A 26,838-nucleotide genomic window follows, 5' to 3' on the forward strand; every position below is an offset into this window, starting at 1 on the left:
ACTTGCGCCATATTACATATTCTGGCAAAAAGGCCAAGAGAATGCCGGGAGATGTAGTGAGTGCATTACATGAAATTAGCATGCAGTCAGTCAGCCCCCCACTTCAAGGGCATTCCTTAAAAGGAAGAACAGGGTTACCAAGCACCCCATATGTATCTCCCTACAAGTGGGTTCAGTGACTCGATGCACCCACCAGCAGGGGGATCACGGCCCCCTTTAAAATGCAGACCAGGTTGTCTCCAGCATCAAATAGCTGGTTAGCCTTTCACTAATGCACAATTCCCAGTGCAGGCGCAACATTGCACCTTTGCTGGGAAAAGCGCTGTCACTGTAATAGGGTATACTGTCCCGATGTGTGCCTTGCGCATCCAGTTACATGTGTGCTGTAATGCAGAACCAAATCAGTGTATCCTAGATGAATTATGGGAATTATCACAGAAATAGTATATTATAATCATATATTACTACCTGATCCTTCTTCTTTGTCTTAGTCCTAATCTATGGGGGTGGCCCATTTTGGAAACAGTCACCTGTATAGTTATCTAACATTAATGTAAACTACATTTTAAACTCTTTCTATTTCCCCAATGGGTGCTATAAGAAGGTCATTCTCTTGTTTTTATACTGTCTACCTCTAAGACAGGCTCCCTGTTGCAAAGCCCCTGCCCTTTGAGGTTGTAGATTGTTTCCGCCATTGGTTTCCCTTTATGCCTACTTTCGCTGTGGGAGGCCTTTCCGTGCTAGGTCAGTTTCTTCTAGCTCTCATCCAGGCCTGTATTTACTCCCACTTTGTCCCTGCTTTGGGATTTTGGCCGCAGGAGGTGGGTTTGCCCCTGGGGTTCACAGGCTGCCTTACATGTGCATTTGGTGAATGCTGTTCCACTTAGTCTTTGTGTTTTCTGTGGCCTACCACACTGCTTCTAGTGTTTTCTGTTTGTTTTGGTTCTTCTGGCCTGGTATTACGAGAGGGTGCTTTGTTCATGCTCTGGTGTGGGGGCAGGAGTTTTTGCAGTTCTATTTACCAACAGGCCCATTAGGTTGCTTGAGGATGTTTGTGTTTGGCAGGCAACTTTTTGGTCCACTATTGATGTGTGGAGATGACTTACATGGATGTGCTGTTGTCATTCCAAGTTCCAATGCCTTGCTTGCTCACTAAGACGGAAAGCCAGATGTATCTTTCCATTTGTTGGTCCACCAGGGGAAGTAAACTTGGATGGAATATCATAGGGTCCAATGCTCTTCGGTGAAATGGGCTCATGAATGTTGCTTTCTGTATTTCATGTCTGATTAGGTATGCATATATGTGGTATTTTTATAGTACACGCCTAGCCAGAAGGCAGGGAAATATAGGAGTATAATGCCTCCCTGTTTCGCATCCTGTGCTAGTCTGTGCTTTCAAAGGCTGGTCTCGTTTTATGTGCTGGTATTGTTCGGTGATATGTTGTGTTCTGCGTATCCTCTTCTGATAGGAGTAAAGATCCTCAAGCATTCACATAATTCTGGCAAGGATGCGCCTCACTCACATGGCGGAATTCATTTGTGCACCTGCTCAAAGTGCATGTAGCGCAAAGCATGCAAGTCAAATCATAAATGATCAATTTCAGCCTTTCATACTTCTAGGCACAGCAGGCTGTTCATTGACGTGTTAAGTATTGTTCTGGAAAACTCTTGGATCTGTCGTACCTGTGCACTTTCCAGGCAATGCTGTTCCACCTGTGCCTGTTTGCTCCCTGTCTTGTTGGCAGTGGCATTGGGCTCTGCTGCAGTAACTTTTGTGTACTGTTCCTACACTCTGTAGTGACTTCTCTAGCCTATAATTGTGTCCCCACTTGCTGCTCGGCGTGATACCTCTATCCCTTCTGGTGGGGCTGTAGGAAACTCGCGTACTGGGTTGGCTGCTGTTGATCCTGGTTTTCAGCTCATGTGTCACATACAGTGGTCTGCAGGTCCTTTTTGTGTACCATCCTTACCTCCCTTTAAGATTTCCTGGTCCCCCTGTTCTCTCCAAAACACAAAAGGAGGGCCAGGGGAGATTTAGAGACCAGCAAGAGTTAACTCACCAATTTTAACATTATATAACACAATAGAGCACCAGGGTCAAAAAAGAAGAACATTGAAAACAAGATATCCTAGCTTATATGAGGTATTTCTTTTAAAGGACGATTTCCTTCATCCACCTTAGGTGGCTTGCTTCATCATCAGTAACCTATTCGCACCATGATACCTAGTCACGGTGCAGGGTACAACCCCCTCACTGACAGTGAGGAGCACAGCAGATGTTTTCAGAGGTATAATAAATTCCCTTTAATCAGCTTGGGGTAGAGAGATAAGCAGAGTATGCAAAGAAAAAATGTGATGGGTAAAACTGGCTCCAGAGTACGTGTATACCTTCATTCGCGCGTCAGGATTAAACGAAAGACACTGCAGGAAGGATTAAACTTGCTGGGATGTGTCGCCAGGGTAGGTCAACATGTTTCAGCCAATAACCCTCAGATCAGGTGTTATGGCATTCATCAGGACCTGTAGTGATAGTGCTTCTGCTTCGAAGTTGTGCTAAAAAAATATAATGTAATTCAATATAAAACCCTCTGGTGGTCCCCTATGAATCCAAGAAAGGGATCCACTGGTGGTCATCTGTAATCTTCAGGTGTAGTGCCTCAACTTAGGCCTGGCATGGGGCTCATGGTACTCAGTATCCTCTGGATGGAAAGAGTCCAGCCACTTCTGTCACAACTCACTCCCAGTGTTCGTGCCCACCACCAGGGGGCCGAATCGTGGGGCTTTCCAGTATTCTAATATGTTTCCAGACACTCCCCTGCATGCATATCCTAAGTTCCAGGCATTTGGACATAATTTAGGAATTGACATGCATTCCCAATCCATGCCGGGTTTTGTCGAATTCAGTCTGCTCATGCTGGAACCTCCATTACCAATAATCCCCTGCTCACTGCTTTGTCTCCACCCCTGCAGGCCAAGGAATGGGTGGAGGAATTCAGCTCACCTGTGACTGGCTGCTGATAGCCTGCTCACACCTGATACTCATGAGAGCTGTGAGCTCTTTTATGCCCCAGCTCCCTTCAGCCCAGTGTTGGTCATTGTATCTCTATACCGATGAGACCGATCCTTGTTCCAGTGTTTCCTGAGCCTTTGATATCCTTGTTTCCAATGTTTCCTTAAATTTAGTTACTCCTTGTTCCTGAGCTCCTGCTGTTTTCCCTATTCCTAAATTAGCACTGCCTGCAAGGCTACCTTGACCCCAAGCCTTAGCATTCCTTGTTCCTCAACTGCAGCAGTTTCCCTTCTCCTGAACAAGCACTGCCTGCTATGCTACCTTGACTCCTTACTTTTAGTAATTTCCCTGTTCCTGAACTAGCACTGCCTGCAGTGCTACCTTGACACCTGAGCCTTAGCATTCCTTGTTCCTGACCTGTAGCAGTTTCCCTTCTCCTGAACTAGCACTGCCTGCAAGGCTACCTTGACCCCCGAGCCTTAGCATTCTTTGTTCCTGACCTGCAGCAGTTTCCCTTCTCCTGAACAAGCACTGCCTGCTATGCTACCTTGACTCCTGAGTTTTCGTAATTTCCCTGTTCCTGAACTAGCACTGCCTGCAGTGCTACATTGACTCCTGAGCCTTAGCTCAATTCCTGTTCCTGCCCCAGCACTTCCTCTAATGCTACTTTGTTTTCTTGATTCCTGAACCTGCACTATTCTAGTATACCTTTGTAGCCTCTGTTTTGTATATGCTTTTCCAGCCAGTCCCTGCCTTTCTTCCCATTTCTTTGGTTCCAGTTCCTAGTTTGCTGTCTTTCTATTCTGCTGTCTTGCTGCTGTTGCAATGTATTTTTGTTACCTGCTCTCTGCCAAGTGTGCACTGTGATTTCCTTCCTTTCCTGTTAGGCACTCCTCCTTGCTAGCTCCTTGTCTATTGTGCTTGGGTTTGGTTCTACCCCATTGCTGTTACTGCATTGCGTGTTCCTGTTTGATCGCCAGGATCTGTGGGCACAACTGACTACCTAGGTGGTGTTTCTTGTTCACTGTGAGCGTTGTCTGTGAGTTGCATTTATAACCTCACCATAGGTATAAGCACCACAGACCCTGCCTTTGTATGCATATCCTATATGTGGATACTTGCAGTCAGTATCTGTAACAGCAATTGTGGGTGAGAAACTTCCTGAGCTTTAGTCTTACCGCTTGAAACTCCTGAGTGCTTTACCCCACACCCCCTTTATTGTTAATGTTGTTTCATATATATGTCTTGCACATTCGTCCTGGTTGTAGTTCTTCTGAATGCTAAATTACTTCTTAAGTGCCTGTTCTTTCTGGGTTTTAAAAAAAAAAACAGAAAGCCAGTACTGAGATCTTTCTTTCAATAAGATTGCCTGCGTGCTGAGAATTAAACTGAGTGCGGGACAGTGACGTAGTTCACAGATTGAATCTATTTTATTTATAAATCAATTATTTGAAAAGAATCAGTTGGTTCAAAGTTTACCAAATGTTCATCACAATTGGAAACACAAATAATACAGGGACACTTATTTATATAAATGACATATTCTTAAAACAGACATTACTAGCAAAACAATACAGGAAAGGATTCATGAAAAACACATGCTAACATACCAAGTTGATCAACAATTCACATTCAATCTCTCATACACAGCACACACTCACAGCGATATATACAGTTATAATGTCATAAATTAATTCTTGAAATACAAATGAGTGAAAAATATATAACACCATAGAAAGACGTTTTGGGAAAACAAATCAGCTTATTTTTTAATTTCCACCAAAGCTAGTTTTTAATTTGGTGGTCTTATAAGACCACCAAATTAAAAACTAGCTTCGGTGGAAATTAAAAGTACTGGCTTTCTGGTTGTTTAGTTGCATTTAAGAGGCTTGGCCTTACTGTGGGAAGCCCACACCCAGTGTTGTGTTTTCACTTTCTGGGTTTTAGCCATCTTGTTCACTTGTACCTTTGGATCCCTTTTCCTCCTCTGTTTTCCTGTGTGATCCTGGGCAGCGCTGTACACCTTTCTGTGTACGTTTTCCACCCCATTCCCAGTCCTTGCCCAAGTCCCTGAATGTGTTCCTGATATTGTCCCGGACAGTCCCTGACAGCTTCGAGACAAGGTGCGATTACGGGTGACGATCAGTGGATCCCTTCCAGATTGATAAATATTTATTTATGTTTATAAATAAATATATATATCTTTTTTTTTTTTTTGAAGCAATAGTCTGAGCCTTCAGCAGGCACTCGACATCTCCCCATTTCCTCGACACTCCGGTAAGTAGTTTGTTAGCCCTACGCGTTTCAAGGCCGTTTTGCATCTCATCAGGGGCTGGCGACATTCTTCTCTTGCGCTTGAAAGTCTCTTATTTGCATGCATAATTGATTGATTGCACCAGGTGTGCCGCCCTAGGCGCGCTGTAAGACTGATGCATGCAGGGACATGTGGTCCTTAGAAAGTCATTCTTTACCTTTAGTGGGCTCCAAGCACCAGTTTTTTGGCATATTTCTTTCTTTAGTAGGAGAGTAATCTCGAGGTAGAATCCTTAGTAGGTACTGGGCCCGCTGTGCTGTCCAGGTTGGGCATGGTCCCGACCTTCAGCCTCGTCTGTATTCACAATGGTGCTCTTCCAAACGCCGGGACAGGCGTGTCGACATTTTTTGAAGCAATGGTCAGAGCCTTCAGGAGGCACTCGACAGCTCCTCCATTTCCTCGACATGTCGGTAAGTAGTTTGTTCGCCCTACGCGTTTTGAGTCCGTTTTGCCTCTCATCAGGGGCTGGCTGTTTTCTTCTCGGGCGCTTGAAAGTCTCTTATTTGAATGCATAATTAATTGATTGCTCCCGGTGTGCCGCGCTGGGCGCGCTGCAAGACTGATACAGCCTCTGATGAAGATGCCAAGTGCATTGAAACGCGTTAGGCCTGGATTAATTGATTTGGTATGCGGAGAAGAGTTCTAAGTGAAGGTCGGATGGCAGGGCTGCTGGCGAGTGCCCTCCGGAAGCATCAGGGCATTTGGTGAACAACATAACTTGCACAGCGGTCTGGTCATAGGGAGGAGGCACCATCTCGGTCAAAGCAAGCAGAGAGGCTGTTGAGGGAAACCTTTCCTTCCGCATACAGAGCACCTACCCGAAATTATTGTAACTCTTCCCAACATCCAAAATCCTACAAAGGAAGAAGATTTGCATTTGATTTCAAATTTTTAACAGGAGCCCCCTTAGGGAAGATGAACTGCTCGTCAAAGAGAACTACATATCCCAGTATGCTCCAAGTCTGTACGAAGCAAAACCTAATAAAGGAAACATAGAAAGAGGGAACATACGGACAATAAACGGAAAAGAGAGCGTTTCCTGTGAAAATTTTGCGAGCCTCTGATGAAGATGCCAAGTGCATTGAAATGCGTCAGGCCTGGATTCATTGATTTGGTATGCGGAGAAGAGTTCTGAGTGGAGCCGGATGGCAGGGCTGCTGGCGAGTGCCCTCCCAAAGCATCAGGGCGTTTGATGAAGAACAAACATATGTATACTTATATATATATATATATATATATATGTGTGTGTATCCCAATTGCTCTTGCAGTAGGAAAGCACTAGACGGCAGGTAGGTTATTTACCCTTAATTTGCGAGTCAGAGGTGATTGAACATCCATCATTTCATATTGTCTGCCACCGCGTTTCGATGCTGTCTGCAGCTTCTTCTTGGGCAAAGATGCAATGCGGTGTGTTAAAAGTTCTGCGGTCCCACATATCAGCTGCCTTTTGTAAAGTAACCAGCTTCCGCTTTGTAGCGTAATTGCTCGCAATGAGCTCTGGAACCTGTAGTGTTTAACCCACAGTGGGTTCAGCAATGTCATCCTCATTAAAACAACCGCGTCGTGGTAATTGTAATCCACTGCGATAAAAGGCACTTCAGTGTGCCCTGGATTGTACTTGCACCTCCGTTAGTGTAGCATCCAGCCGCCCCGTCTTTTGACATGGTAGTCCTTGTCATTGCGGCCCCCCACTCCAGCGGCTCCTACCTTCAATCTTCGGCGGTGCTCCCCTCACGACGAAGCTGTCGCGCATTATTTTTGTATCCCAATTGCTCTTGCAGTAGGAAAGCACTCGACGACAGGTAGGTTATTTACCATTTATTTGCAAGTCAGAGGTGATTGAACATCCATCATTTTATATTGTCTACCAATGCGTTTCGATGCTATCTGCATCTTCTTTTTGGGCAATGATGCAATGTGGTGTGTTAAAAGTTCTGCGGTCCCACATATCAGCTGCCTTTTGTAAAGTAACTGCTTCCGCTTTGTAGCGTAATTGCTCGCAATGAGCTCTGGAACCTGTAGTGTTTAACCCACAGTGGGTTCCGCAATGTCATCCTCATTAAAACAACCGCGTTGTGGTAATTGTAATCCACTGCGATAAAAGGCACTTCAGTGTGCCCTGGATTTTACTTGCACCTCCGTTAGTGTAGCATCCTGCCGCCCCGTCTTTTGACCTGGTAGTCCTTGTCATTGCGGCCCCTACTCCAGCGGCTCCTACCTTCAAACTTCGGCGGTTCTCCCCTCACGATTTGTGTATCCCAATTGCTCTTGCAGTAGGAAAGCACTCGACGGCAGGTAGGTTATTTATCATTTATTTGCAAGTTAGGGGTGATTGAACATCCATCATTTCATATTGTCTGTCAACGCGCTTCGATGCTGTCTGCATCTTCTTCTTGGGCAATGATGCAATGCGGTGTGTTAAAAGTCTCGTGGTCCCACATATCAGCTGCCTTTTGTAAAGTAACTGCTTCTGCTTTGTAGCGTAAATGCTCGCAATGAGCTCTGGGACCTCATTAAAACAACCGCGTTGTGGTAACACTGAAGTGCCTTTTATCGCAGTGGATTACAATTACCACGACGCAGTTGTTTTAATGAGGATGACATTTCGAAACCCACTGTGGGTTAAACACTACAGGTCCCAGAGCTCATTGCGAGCAATTATGCTACAAAGCGGAAGCAGTTACTTTACAAATGGCAGCTGATATGTGGGACTGCAGGACTTTTAACACACCACATTGCATCATTGCCCAAGAAGAAGATGCAGACAGCATCGAAACGCGTTGGCAGACAATATGAAAAGATGGATGTTCAATCACCTCTGACTTGCAAATAAATGGTAAATAACCTACCTGCCGTCGATTGCTTTCCTACTGCAAGAGCAATTGGGATATATATATATATATATATATATATATATATATATATATATATATATATATATATATATATGTATGTATATATATATATATATATATATATATATATATATATATATATATATATATATATATATATATATATATATATATATATATATATATATATATATATATATATATATATATATATATATTGGTTACCAAGCCGCGTTCCTTAAAATCAAGGATGGCACTGACACCGTGAGTTCGACTCAAGTTACATTTATTTTCCAAAAGCTGCTTACAGACGCGTTTCGGCGGAAGCCTCCGCCTTGATCACTTCATTGCATCAAGGTGCGTCTCCCATAAGTGCACCTATCTCCTATATAAATATACCAACAGGTCTCGGCGTATAGCTGATGTGCTACTTAATCATCAGTGGGTGCTCGTAGATTGCCCGCGTCCAAGCGTATTTACATAACGTTACTTCAGTCGCTTATTAACAACCGAACGGCACTCCGCGTGATGCTCCAGATTGTTTTATTTCAAATTTCCATATTTCAGCAAGAACGGCAGAAGAGCATTACGGCATCAGGTGATCTGCCGTACTTGCTGAAATATAGAATTTCGACATAAAACAATCTGGAGCATCAACCTGAGTGCCGTTCTGTTGTTAATAAGTGACGAAAGCAACACTATATATGTGTATAAATATAAACACATATATATGTGTTTGCGTGTTTATATAAGTATATATTTATATATAGTATTATATATTAAGGAAAAATATTTAATATTCATTTTATTAAAATTATATATTAACATACATTTACTCCTTTAAACTCTATCTATATATATAAAAACGAAAGTATTTCTGTCTGTTTGTCCTTTATCCATTACTACACCGTTCATCTGCTCGGCATGAAACTTTGGGAAGTTATTGAGTACACTCCTGCGAAGGTTTCTGGCAAAAAAAAAATAATAATAATTAGAATTTGTTAAAAGTTGTTGAGTACACTCCCGCAAAGGTTTCTGGCAAAAAAAAAAAGAAACTATTTGTTAAATATCGGCCCTCCGGCCCCCCAGGGCCCTCATAATCTTTCCAATACTGAACGTTTACAGTTTCCGATGTGACTTGCTTTTGCAATGACCATCAACAAAGCACAAGGACATTCGCTGCAAGTGTGTGGACTAGATTTGGAGAATCCGTGCTTCTCATATGGACAACGGTATGAGGCCAGCTCACGCGTCCGAAAACCTTCTGATTTATTTGTGTACGCACCAGACGGAAAAACAAAAAATACCATGTATCCACAAACACTCGAATAAATAAATAGAATTAAAACAACACTTTAAAATGTTTTCCATATTAAAATGAATCAGTTTCAATAAAAATGACACAATGTAAATTGAATGTTATCATAACAAGTTTCCTTAAATTTCCTTTCTTCTGAGATCGCAGCAACGCACAATGGGTAAGCTAGTTTATAATAAAAATTCGATAATTTGGTTGATTATTGGACGATATTAGTGTCAGCACTTTTTTCCCCCTGATATTTTTGTACTTACTATTTTAAGTATAAGACCACAATATTGTGGTAAACAATATTTTTGATGTAATACTTTAGTCAACGATATTGATTTTTTCTGTGACATCAAATGGACATAACATTTTACATGATCACTGTCATCCTACCGGTTGCAAATGCATAACAGGTCTGAAGAGCCCACTCCATACATAACAGTGGCTAATTGAGCATAGTTCTTATGCCAACTCACAGCCCAAGTTTTGTTGTAGATAGTGTTTTACTCGGGGAGATAGAATCAATCAGGAGAGCACCTATGAATGTCCAGACCATAAATTCTCTGCCTTACACCAGTCTATTCACTTGTTCCACTTTTGCTGTAGTAGCTCATGATGGATTTTCCCATTTTCCTGCACTCTCTCCCTTAGCAATTGAGCAATTGGCAATATAGCATCAAGCTGTATCGAGTCAATTCAAGATCTTTTGGAAGCGGCATCGCGGAGATACCAGATCGAAGGATAGCTGCCAGCTTAACGCCATCTCTTCCCAGAAGACTTAGCTTTCCACACACATTAAAATAGAGTGCAGAAATATGCTAACCTGCACCTGGCATTTCTGACACTTACCATCTATCACCATCCCTACATTGTGTAGCCGTGTTCTATTGTAGGAGTCTCTGGGAGCACATTTTGTTGGTATACGGTTGACCAAAGAGTAGAAACCTACAGCTTCTTTTGGCTTGCGCTCATATGCCAAAGATTACTGTGAGTCAAATAAAATGAGTAACTTTCCAAAAGAATAAGCTTACAATTGTTTATTTTTGAAGCAGGAAGATTGCTTGGCCTGAAACCACATGCCGTGATACTAAGATGGGTCTATCGCCTTGTTCTGGGAACTATCGGCATGACCTGTAAACGTGAATCAAATTATTTTATGTTGAGGGTAGGAAATTCATATCGATATCAATGTCGATACAGATGTTTTGGATGAAATTTATTTCTCTGTCATTCGAAATATATCTTGTGTGTCCTATAGCTTAAAAAACTTTAATTTGTGTGTTAAGCACCTCTGCGTTTTTGACAAGAGAATCTACGTTTATAAATATCAGTGGGAGAAAAAAATATATATTTTGTTGTGGCTGATATAAAACTGCATCACTCAGCAGTTGTGTTGAAATGCATTTATTCCATTTTTGTCAGCCAGCCAGACACAATTGTTTTGCATTTTCTGTATAATGGCATTTAAACCCTGCTAGATTGATGCCTTCAGACAATGTGCAGATTCATTTCTAATCTCAATGAAATGTGTTTTCAGATCCACGGGAATATTCATCCGCATGCAATTATTATTCTGCCAAACACCAATGGGGTGGAACTTCTGCTCACGTATGAGGACGAAGGAGTCTACATTGACACCTATGGACACTTCACAAAGGAGACTATTTTGCAATGGGGCGAAATGCCGGCTTCTGTGGGTATGTGAAACTAGATACAACTGATTCCAAAGTGTCATCACAGAATGCGGCATTCATTGATGCTTACAAACAACAGCAACTGTCTGTATCCCTTGCATTGAAGTAGTTTGTTCTATGTCTCTAGTAACACGTATGATGATTGTGTTGTGTTCTCTTTGTAATCCTATCATGTATGTGCACTATATAAGATGAACCATGGACTTCAATCCATGGCCTTTACCAGTGACTGTCAAGCTCCCAACCTCTCTGAGAAAGGGGTTTGAGGTGGTTGTCAGAAGGAATGAGGTTGTGGCCGGACTCCTTCTGTTTTAGGAGGGTCTCTAAACAGCAACATCATTTTAAATATATATAAGATATTTCTATTGTATTAATCTACTCAAAAGGCATAGGAGCGTTGTACAGGGACAAAGACTAGCATAAAGTCAACGAGTGATAGGAGAGGTAGCAAGGTTGTGAATGGTTAATGCAATATCATTTAAAGTTCTTTAAAGAGGTGAGTCTTTAACTCTTTCTAAAATTGGAGCAGCATTAGGCCAGTCCTGATGGATATGGATATGTTTCTCCAGATCCTGGGTTTCATAGATGGAAAAATGCTTCTGCCTTGCTTTTACTTTCTTTTTAGGTCGAGTAATTTTAATTACTCGAAACCTATTACATCTGATCCAAAGTCTCTTGAAACCAGCCGGATTTCCTGCGATGCATGTTGGGCACTGGAGCATGAAGCTTCCCCAGGCGCGTGCTTGGCCTCGCACAACACCATCAAAGGCTTCTGCTCCCCCTCACTTACACCCTATCCCCATATGCTACTTTCCTCCCCCGCCCCCTCTGCGTAATGCCACTCCGAAGACTTTTTTTTACACCCCATATGCTCGAGCCTCCCCTGCTCCAGACTTCAAAGGGATCCGCTCCCCCGCCCCCTGCTTCACACTTCAAAGGAATGCGCCCCCGCCCCCGCAATGCAGAGAGCATTTCCTGGCCGCTTTTCATTTCATTTCGCGGCCGCTTTTCATTTCATTTTGCAGCCGCTTTTCACACTTTGCAGTAGTTGAAAACATTTTGAAAATTCACTTGATGGCTACAAGGGCTATGTCTCTACAAGTAATCCTTCCTATTGCTAAAGTTCTGTTAAAACACAGCAATTCCAACATTTATTTAAAATCTAAAGATTTCTGTATATCACAGAAGCAAATATTAGGGGACACAAGTTTTTCACTTTATTTCTTCAGGTTTTCTTTCTAGGTTGTAATTGGTTAACGCTCTATGAGCACCTTGGGCGAGCAGTAAATACTTATTCCATGAGGTGGTTGTTCGTTTAGTGCACAGATGGAGGGTACACCGCATCCACAAATAATATAGGTCATTATCAGGTCAAAGTGACTCTTTATAAAAAAAAAAGAATGAGGCTTCGTTTAGGAGCATAACAGGGATGCTGCAGGATTTTGGGAACTTATTAGCTAGCACAGCACGCATGTGGGCAGTTGTGACACAAGGCAATAAGTAGCGCTGCGAAGGGTTGTGCGTGTGTATGGTGCGCCCACCGTCCAACTTATGGATGGTACTTTCTGCTGATCTGCAGCCCAGAGCTGTCCACTAGGGCTTGCAACAGCATGCAGTTTCCTTTCAGAGGAAGTCTGCAGCACCGAGCCTCGCATTCTCTCGTGCAACCCCACCCGATCCCAGGCAGTGCCATACTTTACCCTTTAGCTGTGCTTCAGTGTCGTGTGCGCTGGACTTTGAGAGCCCCACCGATTTTCAAGATCTGATAAGGGAAACAGTGACGCATATCTCATTTGCATGCAGTAGCCAGCCGAGCACGCTGTATGAACACTGACACATGCTGCTTTTGTACATTTAATATTTAATGTGCTCAGATTGCGTGAAATACTTGATGTCAGGTGTGAGTAGATCTCCCTAGCCTGCTCTCTTTTAACTACGTAATTTAGTTTGATTTTTCAGTTGTAAATGCAGGACTTACTTCTGTGACAGAGATGAAGAGAAAACAAACAAGGGCCGGGTGAGCTGCTCACACCTTCATTGGCGCTGCACAAGAGATCTGCACTTTCATCCTATCTAGTTGAAGTTGCAGGTCCTCTGAGATAGACATGCTGGTCCGAGAGGTTCTAATTCTTGAAATGCATTGAGTTAAATGCATAATTTGCAGGGCAGAACAGGATTATGGACAGTCTTGGATTAAAAATGAGGGACGAGAGCCTCCAAATAAGTGGCACATGGGACCCCTGATATTGGGGAGAAAGAATATTCCCCCTGACATTGATGCATGTGTGATAGGCTGGCCATCTTATTTTTGCTTTCTCTATAGTTCATGCAACATGCAGCAGCGCAATCGGGATGGTGCCTTAGAAACAAGTGCATGTCTTGTGCTGCTCTTACACTGTGCGTTTCCTGTGCTGCTTTCACCCTGTGTAAAATGTAAATTGATACTTGTATAGCGCACTACTCACCCGCAAGGGTCTCAAGGCGCTTGCACGAATACCGCTGTGGAACCCATCCTGGCTTTCCCTGTGAGGTGTCCACTCCTTGGCACCCCCAAGGTGGAGGCCAGGCATCCTTAGCGTTGTGGTGGCCTTTGTGGAGATTAAGCAAGCTATTGCCCAGAGTTGCAAAGTGGGACTCCATGATTGGAATAGGCACCGAGGCGAGAATTATCAGGTCCGTGGAATTTTGAGCCCAAGACCCGCCGAGGCAGGGAATTGAACCCTGGTCCCGATCCAGACTTCTGCATCAGGGTTTGCCGCTCTAACCATTGAGCCACACTTCTCCACCTGTGTGTGTCCTGTACTGCTCTCACCCTGTGTGTGTCTTGTGCTACTCTCACCCTGTGTGTGTCTTGTGCTACTCTCACCCTGTGTGTGTCTTGTGCTGCTCTCATCCTGTGTGCTTTTTGTGCTGCTCTCACCCTTTGTGTGTTTTGTGCTGCTCTCACCCTGTGTGTGTTTTGTGCTGCTCTCACCCTGTGTGTCTTGTGCTGCTCTCACCCTGTGTGTCTTGTGCTGCTCTCGCCCAGTGTGTGCCTTGTGCTGCTCTCACCTCATGTGTGTCTTGTGCTATCCTCCCCACATGTGTGTCTTGTTCTGTCCTCACCCCATGTGTGTCCTATGCTGCTCTCACACTGTGTCCTGTGCTGGTCTCACCCTGTGTCCTGTGCTGCTCTCACCCTGCATGTGTGTCTTGTGTTGCTCTTGCGGCCCCCTCCATCCCTGTGTTCTCACCCCTCTCCTTTGAAGGACCGGGTTTTTCGAACCCAGCGGCGTCAGGGGGAACGCCTGAAACCTTCGAGTTCCCCTGTCTTGGCAAACAGAGACACGGGATACTTCTTGATGACGTCAAAGACCAAAGTTTATTCGTTGAAACCAGGGACAGAGATCTACGAAGTACACACGGGTAGTTCGTCAGAGACTGCACACCCTCGATAAATGGAGCTCGGTCTTTTATGCCGAAAATCATGCCTCAGGCAGCATTACAATTTACATTTGGTGCATATAAACTGACCAATGACAATGTAGCATTTCAAAAGTAGCAAATGACGACAGTCAAAGACAATCCCATTTTCCGTTGTCCAGCCCACCAGAAACGATCACGCACATGCTTGGTTTCCTGTTCGATCAGGCCGGACAAACCCATCGTAAACCCTTCAACCCAGATCGATGAACATGTTGTAAAGGAAAGGCAGAAACAGATGGGGAGGAGATAGAGAGGTGGGAACGGTGTACCATAAACTCGGGCACGTCCTGCCCTTTGATCTTTATCAGACCAGCTGCTGAACAAGGAACTGGCTCCGCGGGATCCACCCCAGGCAAGGAGTCAGTTCGGCCAGGTCACCCAGAAGTCAGCTAAGGCGTACGTGTCCCAAGGATTTTCTCGGCCGCAGTCATCGGGCCTATGTTAGGGCAACCACACAAAATGGCTGCCGCATACAAAATGGAACCCGGAGGTTCAGACTAAATCCTTGAATATAGAGTGTTCTCCTATATCGATTCATACAAAAACACACAGACACGCTACACTCGCCATTTGCGGTCTGCTGACACCAAAATGGTCCATTTCCAACGATCTTTATAAATTGGGTTCGGAACTATTGAACCTAATTCGGAACCACGGAACCACAGACCCTCCTTTTGCCCCATCATAGGCAATAAACCCAAACCCATTTTAATCTGAATCCGGATCTATATTCATCAGGTCATCGATATGCTGCTGTAGCATCATCCTATTACTAAGCATCTCTCTCTGGACAGGTCTCCGTACACACAAAGTAGCACAAAGGCCACAAATAGCAGGAGCACACTGTACACAGAGACAGAACATGAACAGGACTGCTAAGACCATTCCAATAACCATCAAAATCTTCCAACCCCAAGTTTATACCAATCCCCATAACCATCCCATCAAAGACCAATCCCCTTTGTCCAAATGGACAGAATCGGAGATTTTGTGCAATTTGGAAATGGCCTGGAAGACTGATGGAGCATTGTCTGGAATGAAAACACAGCAGCTTGATTGAATCAATTTACAGACTCCACCTCGATCTGCCAGGATAACATCAAGGGCAACTCTATTCTGAAGTGTCATAAGTCTATCTGACTGGAGCTCAGCAGTCAAGTTACCAAGGGCACCGGCAGTTTCAACTATGGTGGACTCAACCACTCTCGTTAGCTGTCGAATATTCCTACTTTTAGCCATAGGTCCCCAAAACGACAGAAAACCCTTGAAGAAATCTCCCAATTCTTGTCCTGCAGTGTCTTCTTGGCTGAAGACACCTCTAGCAACTCTCGTCTTGTGGTAATCTGCCGCAGCTGTAAAAGTGGGAGGTGACAGAAAGGAAACAAAACATGTGCCAGAGAAGTCGGGGGGGCAACCATGTGTACGCTTTGTCATAGCAAACAAAGTAGGTACCCTTAGCAGCTAAGAACGCTGGGGAAGACTGAGACGCAAACACGTAAGTCTCAGCACAAACACTCTTCCCTAACTGAGCCTTCGGATTCTTACCGTTGCCCTGCAGACAATAGTAGCCCTTATGGGGCACTATCCAGATCGGTGGAGGACTTTTCGCTCGCTGGTTAACACTCAGACTAACTCCATATCCAGTGACGTTCCAACCACTATATGGTTGCCTCTCATCTTTCGGAATAGTCTCAACTGCATTAGTCCCTTTAATCATGTCGACTATGCCTTTAGCTAAAGCACTATTCTTCGGATTGTCTTTCGGTGAACGTAGGGGGTAGACACTATGGGCATAGATAAACATGGTTCTGTAAGCTCGAATCGAACCATTTAAACTGAAGGGCAAAACTAAATAAGGAATACCCTTATGGGTTGTATGAGGCATCAAACCACAAATCCAGCAGTTCGTTATATTGATCACTAACTGGTGCTGGTGCAAAAGTTGAATGAAGGAATTGTTAGAAAATTCCAAACGTCTGACTACCTCATGTTCGGGCAAAGGATGGAAAGAATGAGAAGAAATAGTAGGTGAAGGTGTAGGTTGCACAGTGGAATTAGAAGTCATTTTAAAAACAAATGCTACATAACCAGCTATGAATGTTACGAAACTCGATAGCAAAAACAAGCATGGTATCAAAAAGCATTTCTTCGACATTATTTTGCATATTCTTTTTCTAAAAGTCAATGTCTGTACAGGTCTCTCCAACTCAAAGAAATCCATCCTAAACTAAATGTGCTGCCCGCGGTGGTTGGTTGATTCTGCTTGAGAGTGCCTCTGCTGAACCCAGGAAGGCTGCCTCGCCAACAGAACCCTCAACCTAGTGTCTCAGGCTTGCACTCCCAAGACTGGTAGCAACCGCGACCCTAGCAGCGAGAACCGGACGGCAGTTCAAGAAAAACAAAAATGAGTAGATCCCTGGTGGAGAGTTAACCTGCAAACAGTAAAAAAAAATCAACTTTATTAATAATTTATTTGTCCATAATTCTCGATCTCAGATTGTAGCGATCTTTTCCAGATAGTTCTTGATCAGTGAACAAAAGGTGAGGCTCTGTAGTGTCCAATCGCTCTGCAGGAGGTACTGATGCTTGTAAAATTAATCGCTCTCTTTCTCTGAGCTAGTTCCAGTCAGCCGAGCATCGCTGAACGGTACAAATCGTGGCACTACTTCTGTTTCAGGGTTCGCAAAACCCTCTTGGACCTACTTGTCGTAAGGCAAAGGTGCCTTTTTGGTATGCGAGCCGTGGATCCAGTTTCGTTTCCCTCGCACTCGGACCGCAGATCTCGTAGACAAAAGCACCTGGTAGGGCCCAGTCCAGCGGGGCTGCTCGTTCTTCGTCCGCTGAAAATTCCGAACAAAGGCCCAAGAGCCAGGTTCGATAGAGTGCCCTGGATCCTCTGTAGCTTGTGGAAGACTGTCATGTACCTGTTGGCGTAAAACACTCATTTTAGTTGTCAGTTCACGCAAATAATCAAGCAAAACAGGATACTCGAGGTCACTGAACCTCGTCTGTCTTGGTACGCCCCAAATATTCGCCGGGCGACCAAACACAACTTCATACGGACTCAAACCCATTTGTGAATGCACAGTCATTCGGGTGGACAAAAGTGCTAATGGCAGGGCATCTGGCCATTGCAAACCAGTGCTTTCTTGAACTTTGGCCAATTTCAACTTAAGGGTGCCATTGTAGCACTCGACTAAACCAGCTGATTGGGGGTGATTTGCAGCGTGGAACTTCTGCCTAATCCCGAGGCCCTCACACACCCTCTTCATAACTTGACCCACAAATTCACTTCCGTTATCACTCCAAATAATTCTCGGCATTCCAAACCTCGGGAAAAATTCCTTTATCAAAGCCTTCGCTGTGGACAAAGCAGTATTGTCCTTAAGGGGGTAAGCTTCTACCCATCTAGAAAAAGAGACAACCACTAACACATATTTCAAGTTGTTGCATCTCTCCATATGGATAAAATCTAGCTGCAAAGCCTCGAACGGATACGTAGGAGGAGCAAAATGACCAGCTGGTGTTGGGGTTCCCTTACCAGGATTATGCATCAAACACACCATACAGTTCTTGACCAAATTCTCTGCGCATTTGGGGATTCCCACATTCTGCCAAACCGGAGCCAACAACTTACAAATCCCTTTCACACTAATATGTGCCATTCCATGAGCCATTGTAACAACCGGAAGCACATACGCGTTAGGCAACAACCATCTCTGATGTTCAGACAAGTCAGTCCAACAACCATTCGAATCCAATCTACCCTTAGTCTCTCTCCATTCATTCAACTCTTTCTCTGTGACCTCACTCTGAATAGTTTTCACGCTCTCAATGGTGTCTTCACACATCCTCTTCTCTGGAACCCATCTCGCCGGACCCGCAACACACATTCGACTCATCATATTCCTAGCAGTCTCTTTCGCAACTTCATCCGCAAACGCATTACCATGACCAACGTCATCCGTAACCTTTTTATGGGCACTGCATTTCACAATCGCTACTTGCAAAGGTAACGTAAGAGATTCAAGGAGTTCATTCACCAGTTGTCCATGTTGTATCTTCGTCCCATGCGATGTCATAAATCCACGGTCACGCTACTACCCCCAAAGCTATGAGCCACACCAAACGCATACTGACTATCCGTGTACACATTCACTCGTTTTCCTTTCACAAACACACATGCTCTCGTAAGTGCAATCAATTCAGCTGCTTGTGCAGAGTTATGTGGGATACGTGCAGCTTCAACAACCGTATGCAAAGTCGTCACAGCATATGCTGCAGTCGTATCACCATTTGGTAATTTAAAACACGAACCATCAACCCACAAAGCATCATCACAGTCAGGAAGAGGAGTATCTCTCAAGTCTATTCTCCCTTTCGTCTCTTCTTCGGTTCTTAGAAAACAATCGTGTTGCTCTTCACTATCATCATCTGTCTCAAGCGAAATCGGCAACAACGTAGCCAGGTTCAAGGTATTACACCTCTTGATGTGCACATGGCTCGCTAACAACGTTCCTAACGTGTGCACACTACTAGTGTGTACTAAGGTACACTGATGATTATGATGTTTTCATAATGTATTATGCACCGTGTATTCCTACCAGTAGTTACTTGTCACCCTAAAAGTGATGTATTATGACAATGGCCCAATTGGCCTAGTGATTTATGCAATCCCTGTGAAGTCATGACGAGTGCCTGGTGGCACAGTGTATTGTATGTGATTGTGTTCTAATGTGTTTTTATTGCTAATACAAAGGCTATTTTTGTATGACCTTGTGTGGAGTTTCTTTTGTGGTGTGCCCAGTGTGTCGCTGCTGTCTGAGTGTGTTGCTTAAACGCTTTACACATTGCCTCTGGGTTAAACCTAGCTACTCTTCCAACCTACCAAGAAGGTTAGCAGGGGTTATCTTCAGTGTGTAACTCCCTTGCCCTGACTAGAGTGGTGGTTCCAGCCTGGCTTAGGTGGATGCACTAACCAACCAGAAACCCCATTTCTAACAGTTTCCATTTGTAAGTTATCACTTACGAAAGGTAACCCAATATTATCCCATTAGAGAGGTAGACTTGTAGGAGTGAAAAACAAATGTAAGAGTTTTTCACTTCTAGGACATGTAAAACTTAAAAGTACTTGTCCAACTTTTTAAATGCACTGCACCATACCCTATAGGCTGTTTAGGGCCTATTCTAGTGGTGACTTACATGTATTAAAAAGCAACATTTTGCCTGGCAAAAGGTTTATACTGCCAGGCCAAAGTAGCAGTTTGAAACTGCACACACAGGCTGCAATGGCAATCCATAGATATGTTTGAAGGGCGATTTAAGTGGGTAGCACAATTAGTACTGCAGTGGCATTTAATTTACAGCAGCCTGGGTACATGCAGCGCCACTTTATTAGGGTCTTACAGGTCAATCAAATGTGCGGATTCACTTTGGGGATTGCCCGCCGACTCGCGGTGCCGTCCTCATTTCTCCCTTCCTCTTTACGAGGGTTGACTCTCTGTTAGTCCACAGGGAGACTCGGATCAGGCCTCGACGGGCCAAGGAGCACAAAAGCGACGACTCCCTTCACCCTTGCTTCGTGGTACGCGGTACAGTTTGGCCACGGCCTTCATTGACTCTCCTCTAATGCAGGACCTCCCTTGCTCGTCCACTCATGGCTAGAGGCCCCTCCCACAACCAGGCTTCATCTGCTTGACTTCGGGCAGCTTCTCGCGGCCATGGAATATGGAGCGAAGTCTCCGTCTGGTCTTCAGTCTTTGCACCCCCCAGAAAGGGCATGCTCAGCGCTCACCGTGTGGAGGGTTGAGCCCACCTCTTGGTCTTGGGACAAACATACAGTTGGATGGGCCCACCATGCGCTCTGGGTGAGTGCATACCCGACCTCACAGCGTGCCCCAAAACAAAAGCTCCTTGGCACTGAGAGCATACCGGGTCACTCAGCAGAGTGGAAGTCCTTGCAGCCACCCAGTGGGCAGCGGTTCAGTCCCAAATGGTGGTTCCTCCTGGCACACTGCAGTCCACACAGTGTTCCCTCCTCAGTTCTTGAAGTTCCAAGCAAGCTCAGTTCAACAGACATGGGGTCACAGCCTCAGTACTTATAGCACAAAAAGTCTTTGTTCTGCCCTGGCACAGGACCCTGAGCCCATTTTAAACCAGTTCTGGGAGCACTAAAAAAATATAATTACAGTGCACAACACTCCCCATTCAAAGTGTAAGCCCTGGCTCCAGACACGCCAGAGGGGGGATAACCATAATCGTGGAAGGCCCTTACAGCCCTATTCAGGTGCAGGTGCTACTCCTCCCGCCACTCCAAATGCAGACCGGGCCTATTACGCCTTGGGCTGAGTCACCCAACCATGGCAGGACATACCTCAACCCCTTCCAGGGACTGGCTAGAGAGAATTCACACCCCTTCTCCCGCTGTCAGTCAGAACCAGACGATCAATACACATCAGGCAGGCACAAAGACACATAGCACACAGAAATGCCTACTTCTAAAAGTGGCATTTCTAAAATAGGAATAATCTGCTAACACCAATAAGCAGCATTTATCACCACTATTCCAAACATACCAGACTTGATCCCTCTACTCCTCTCATGTCAGGAATTACTACTGAAGCTCATATTAGGGAATGCCCAATGCATCACTATGAGAGGGCAGCCTCACAGCAGTGAGAAACCAACCTAGCTTGTTTGTCACTACCAGGACATGCCACACTGTTAAGGCACATGTCCTACTTTTTACCTACACTGCAACTTGCCCAAAGGGCTAGCTAGGGCCTACCTTAGGGGTGATAGATATGTAGTAAAAGGGGAGTTACAGACGTGGCAATAACTTTATGTGACACGTCACAGTGGCAGTAAACTGTGCGTGCAGGCCCTGCAGTGGCAGAGGCCTGAGACAGGTGTGAAAGGTTACTTTGGTGGGTGGCGCAAGCAGACCTGCATGCCCATCAGTGGCATTTAATTTAGGCCCTGGGTATTTGGGATGCCACTGTACAAGGGACTGATGGGTAAATTAAATATGCCAAACCGGTGTAGACCAATCTTACCAAGTTTACCATAGAGGGCACATGCACTTTAGCATTGATCAGCAGTGATAAAGTACCCAGAGTCATAAAACCACCAACAACAGGTCAAAGAAAACCAGGAAGAAGACAAAACGTTCTGGGATGACCCTGCAAAAAGTGTCAAGTCCAACAGAAACAGTTAGGAATGTCGAGTTTTGTGTCTGAAGAATTATAATTAAAACTGTCTTTGTTGGTAACGTTGGAAGTTAAGTTACAATTCGGAAAATGCCCCCTTCAGATGGCATGGTGAACAAAATAGTGATTGAATTAGGCCCACATCTCTGTACTGGGGTGAATGTTTGGCGACGTTCAGCATTCCTTCCATCATCTTTTGTGGTTGCTCCTTTAGAAAGATGGCATGTTCTTGTCCTAGCCATTTGGTGCCTGCAGTCAGTAACCAGGGTCACATGACTAGGGATATCTAGTAGTTTTGCTCCCAGACAATGAGAAAAAGTGGGGATAGGTGTTAGCAGAATGGGGCTTCCCTGACTTTGATGAGGGGGAGGAGCGGTCATCTACCACACTTACACATCACTAAGGCTCTGCCTAAGCACACACACAAAGGGTTTCCCACTAGTTTTGTGTGACCCCAGACAAGTGGGAGCCAGGGCAGGAAGGCAGGAAATTCCATGCACCTATGTGGGTGTAAACCTTCAGAACCTTATCTTACTTGAAAGGGGCCTACACGTATAAATATTAGACAAGTGCACCCAACTCTTCAATACATCTCTGAACCTGTCACTCTGTTGCCCTGTTGCCTGAGTGAAAGGGATTGCACCTGCCTCTTGAACTCAGGACCACCAGAGTGACTCTAAGGGTTAGTTGGCTGGACTCCTGATCAGATCCTGGGGGACAGAAAAGGCTCCAACCACTTTGAACTCAGTTCCAGTACTCAGTATGCTCTGACTCTTGACCCCAAAGTGGTGCCACTCCAGTCCTGGACCCTTGGAAGGGGCCTGAAGGTGATCTCCTAGCAACCGCTTCAGAGCGTGATGTAACCCTGACACAGGACCTCGCAACTCAAGCACCTCGTCGACAGCAAACTCGACAACAACGTAGGACTTCGCATCACAGAACCCAGCTTGCTTGGAACAGCTTCGGTGTGATGCATCCTCGACTCAAGACTTCGCATCACAAGCCCCTCATTGAAGGCATCTTCAACAACGATGTGCAATGCATCCTCAACACAGGATCTTGCAATGCTCGACAACCTTGAATTAAGATACTTTGTTTAGCGTGCCTAACTTGGTCTCTGAATGGGTTCTCTGACCATAAGTCCTCAGGGAAGTTCACCCATAAATTCTTTTCATGCCATCACATTAGGCATTTCAAGAGTGATGCCAAGTTTCCCAAGCGGGCACAGCCCCACACCGGGGCTGACTAGGGTAGCGCTTGGGGAGGAGATTGCATGTTAGTATGGGGGTAGTGCAGCGGTTATCCTAGTTCCCTGGGTAACTGAGAGATGGTGCCAAAAGCCCATATGCCTAGCAATAACAAGAAAGGCTGACAGCGGGTCACCATTAGTCGGCAATGCATGGAGGGTCTTATGACAACCATCAACGTGTTGTTGGGTGTCTTTAGAGCAGGTATTCCGTAATGTAGTCCACCAGGTTGCAGCAGAGGACAACCATGAGAGTCACTAGCCACTGGATCTTGTTCCCTTTGAGTGAGGGGGTGGGGCTGAGGTTCCTCGAGGGTAGCTGTGAGTCCATCCAGGCCTGTGGATTGTCTGCTCAAAAAAGGACCAGGAGCATACCATCTGGAAGAGGTGGAGCTTACGTCCAACCTGAGGATTTTGGGATTGCCTGAGTGAGTGTGCCTTACCACACAGCCCATGGCTGTATGGGAGGGTAGTCAAGAGGACTTGGAGCCTGGAAAAATGGTCCAAGTGCCTGCCAAAAAAGAAGAAGGGGAAAGGGCATGGGAAACTCGCTTCTGAATCTCCCACAGTCTGGGAGGAGGCAAAACTCAGGAACCTACAGGGGAGGACTTTGCCACCATGGGAAACCTATCTGAGCTAACCAAGGGGAAGAAGGAAGGAGGACACACCAGGGAGGAGGTCTGCAGAGCGCACAAGGAGTGTCCTACTCTGGAGGATATACCACAGCAGGCAGAATCTGGTGACAGCTCAGGTGATCATCTGATTTACTGGGAAAATAGTCTCAGTGAACATTAGGTTTTTAAGCCTGGTGCAACCCTTATGTTCGAGTTCCCCAGTGCTACATGTCCTCCCTACTGGAACTGGCTCATGATGTTCCCCCAGGAGGTGATCTGGGACAAGACAAGACCTTTGGTAGGCTTGTCACCCACTTTTATTAGCTAGGTATGAAGATGGCCTGAGTTGCATTGTGATAGTTATGTTCCACCTTCTAGGCCAGTGTAAAATCAGGAGGGAAGCAGATGGTTCCTCTGGTTCCCCTTCGAGTCGTTGGTGCCTCCTTTGAAAGGGTGGGCATCAACATTGTTGGGCCTCTTGACACCAAGACAGCAATGGGCAACAGATTCATCCTGATCTTGGTGGGCATGCTACCCAGATTCGGAGGCTTTATATCTGAGGACAGTGCCTGCACCTATGGTGGCCAGGGCACTGATGAGGATCTTTACCCTTGTGGGATTTTCCAAAGAGGTTGTATCTGACCATGGTACCAACTTCATGTCAGCATACATGAAGTCCATGTGGGACAAATGCCAATTAACTAACAAGTTCTCAACACTCCATCATTCCCAACGCAATGGGCTTGTTGAGAGGCTCAACAAGACCACTTAAAGGACTGATCCTGGGCCTGTCAGAGCCCTTGAAGGGGAAGTGGGATGTCCTCTACCAATGCCTGTTGTTTGTATTACGGGAGGTAGCGCAAAAGAGGGTCAGATATAACCCCTTTGACCTACTGTAATGGAACCCTGTCAAAGGCCCTCTCAGATTGGTGAATGAGGGTTGGGAGCAACTCCCATGAAAGCCCCTCAGGATGTGGCCAGGTACATGCTGGCCCACTGCACCCAGATGAAGTGCTCTTGGAAGAAGGCAAAGGAGAATCTGGAAGCTAGCCAGAAGGTTATGAAGGCGACTCTGGTCAAGTTCCAGCCTGGCCAAAAAGTGTGGGTGAAGGAGCTTGCAGAGCCCAAGGCCCCATGGTCTGAGCTCTGTGGGGTGAAGGAGTGCAAGGGTGATGTCTCCCTGGTGGACCTCAACAGCCCCAGGATGTCGTTACAGGTTCTGCATGTCAATCACCTTAAACCTTGCTTCAAGTCTTCCAAGGTTACCATGTTCCTGGCCATAGATGATGGAGCGGAGGAGAGTGAACCTCTCCTCAACCTCCTTTCTTCCAAGGAGCGGGATGGGTCAGTGGAGAGTGTCTACCTTTCTGCAACCCGGACCCTAGAACAACAGAGGGGCTGTCGACAAGTATTGGGGCAGTTCGCTTCCCTCTTCTCCCTTAACCCAGGGCTCACTTCATGGTGTACCATGATATTGACACTGAGGACAGTATGCTTGTAAAATCTGCAGGCTATTTGACAAGGTGAGAGCCTGCATAAAAGATGAAGTCTCTAAAGTCCTGGAGCTAGAGGTGATTGAGCCTTCATGCAGCACTTGGTCGAGCCCAGTTGTGCTGGTTCTCAAGGCTGCCCCTCCTAGTACCACCCCTAAAATATGGTACTGCATGGATTAACATTACCAGGGGGTCAAAGCAGTCATTGAGAATGATGCTCACCCCATTCCAGAGCTGATTAGCTCATTATCAGTTAAGGGCTACCAAGTTCCTCAGCACGCTTCATCTAACATCTATGTACTGGCAGATTTCCTTCATTGAGGGAGCCAAAGAGAGGTCTGCTTTCTCTAACCCAGGAGGCCACTTCTAGTTTTGGGTGATGCCTTTGAGCTGAAGAACACCCCTGCCACTTTCCAAAGGTTGGTCAACCAAGTCCTGGCTGGGTTGGGGAACTTCTTTACAGCCTATCTAATCAACAACTAGTTGCTATAGACCCTGCAGAGAGTAGGCCTGACTATTAAGGCCTGTAAGTGCACCATTGGTGCTCGTTTGACAGAGCTGACTTTGAAGAAGCAGTCCAGACAGGTGATCTGAACGGAAGCATGCTAGACTGATTTTGACACCCTGAAGAAGGCCATATGCATGGCACAAGTTCCCTAAATTCTCCCAAGAGTTCATCTTTAAGACAAAATGCCTCCGAGCATAGCGTGGGGGCTGTGCTCTCACAGCTAAATGAAGAGGGCCTAGATTAACCAGTATTCTTCATCAGCAGGAGGTCACTGCCCAGCGGACAGAGATGGAGTTCGGTATAGAGGAACGCTTTGCAGAGGTCTAGGCACTGAAGAACTTGAGCAGAAACTATACCTGTCTGGGACTCATGTCCAGGTTCAGACAAACCACAAACTCCTGAGATGGCTCATGCGAGGTGGTCGATCTCCCTACAGGGAATGGACTTTACGGTAGAGCATCTCCCTGGGGCTGATAGCTCCAATGCTTATGGTCTCTCCTGGTTCTTATGCCTGAGCAATGAGAACTCCCGTAAGGGTGGGTAGTTCTCTCTGCTTTCAGCTGGGAAGAGACACATATTGGACCTGGCCTCCTTAGAGTAAATTTCCCCCAACATTTTGCCTTCCTTACTCCTGTTTTTGCTGACAATATTTTTGCTGCCTTTAGGATTCTGTGCACTTTACCATTGCTAACCAGTGCCAAAGTGCTTGTGTTTTCTTCTCTTAAAATTAGTAAAATTGGCTTACACCCAGTTGGCACATTTACTTTGTTTATAAGTCCTTGGTAAAATGGTACTACATGTACCCAGGGCTTGTACATTAAATACTACTAGTGGGCCTACAGCACTGATTGTGCTACCCACTTAAGTAGTCTTTTGAACATGACTCAGGCCTGGCAGTGCACACTATGTATCGAGTTTAAAACTGCTACTCCGACCAGGCAAAAAAAACCTTTTGGGCCTCATTAGGATGCCGGTCTGACTGACATCCAGCATAGAGGTCCAACCGCCGCATTAGGATGTCGTCAGTCCAACCGCTGCAGTCGGAGGGACTGAACAAAGCATCTGACAGGCTCAAGGAACCCCTAGGGCCATCAGTCGGATTGTATTCCCTACAATGGGGGCTGT

At 45.4% G+C, this 26,838-nt stretch overlaps 1 protein-coding gene across 1 annotated transcript in view; it reads left to right on the forward strand.

Annotated features, from left to right (window-relative positions):
• The window catches only part of NRK (Nik related kinase), an 895,726-nt gene that overhangs the window by 755,058 nt on the left and 113,830 nt on the right, over nt 1-26,838 (forward strand). Inside the window, exon 29 of the mRNA XM_086918574.1 lies at nt 11,023-11,182. Within this exon, the coding sequence (XP_086774700.1) occupies nt 11,023-11,182 (160 nt within the window). The remainder of the gene's footprint in view (nt 1-11,022; nt 11,183-26,838) is intronic.

The sequence above is a fragment of the Lissotriton vulgaris genome, chromosome 4_1 (genome assembly GCF_964263255.1).
Source record: "Lissotriton vulgaris chromosome 4_1, aLisVul1.2, whole genome shotgun sequence".
Classification (NCBI taxonomy): Eukaryota; Metazoa; Chordata; class Amphibia; order Caudata; family Salamandridae; genus Lissotriton; species Lissotriton vulgaris.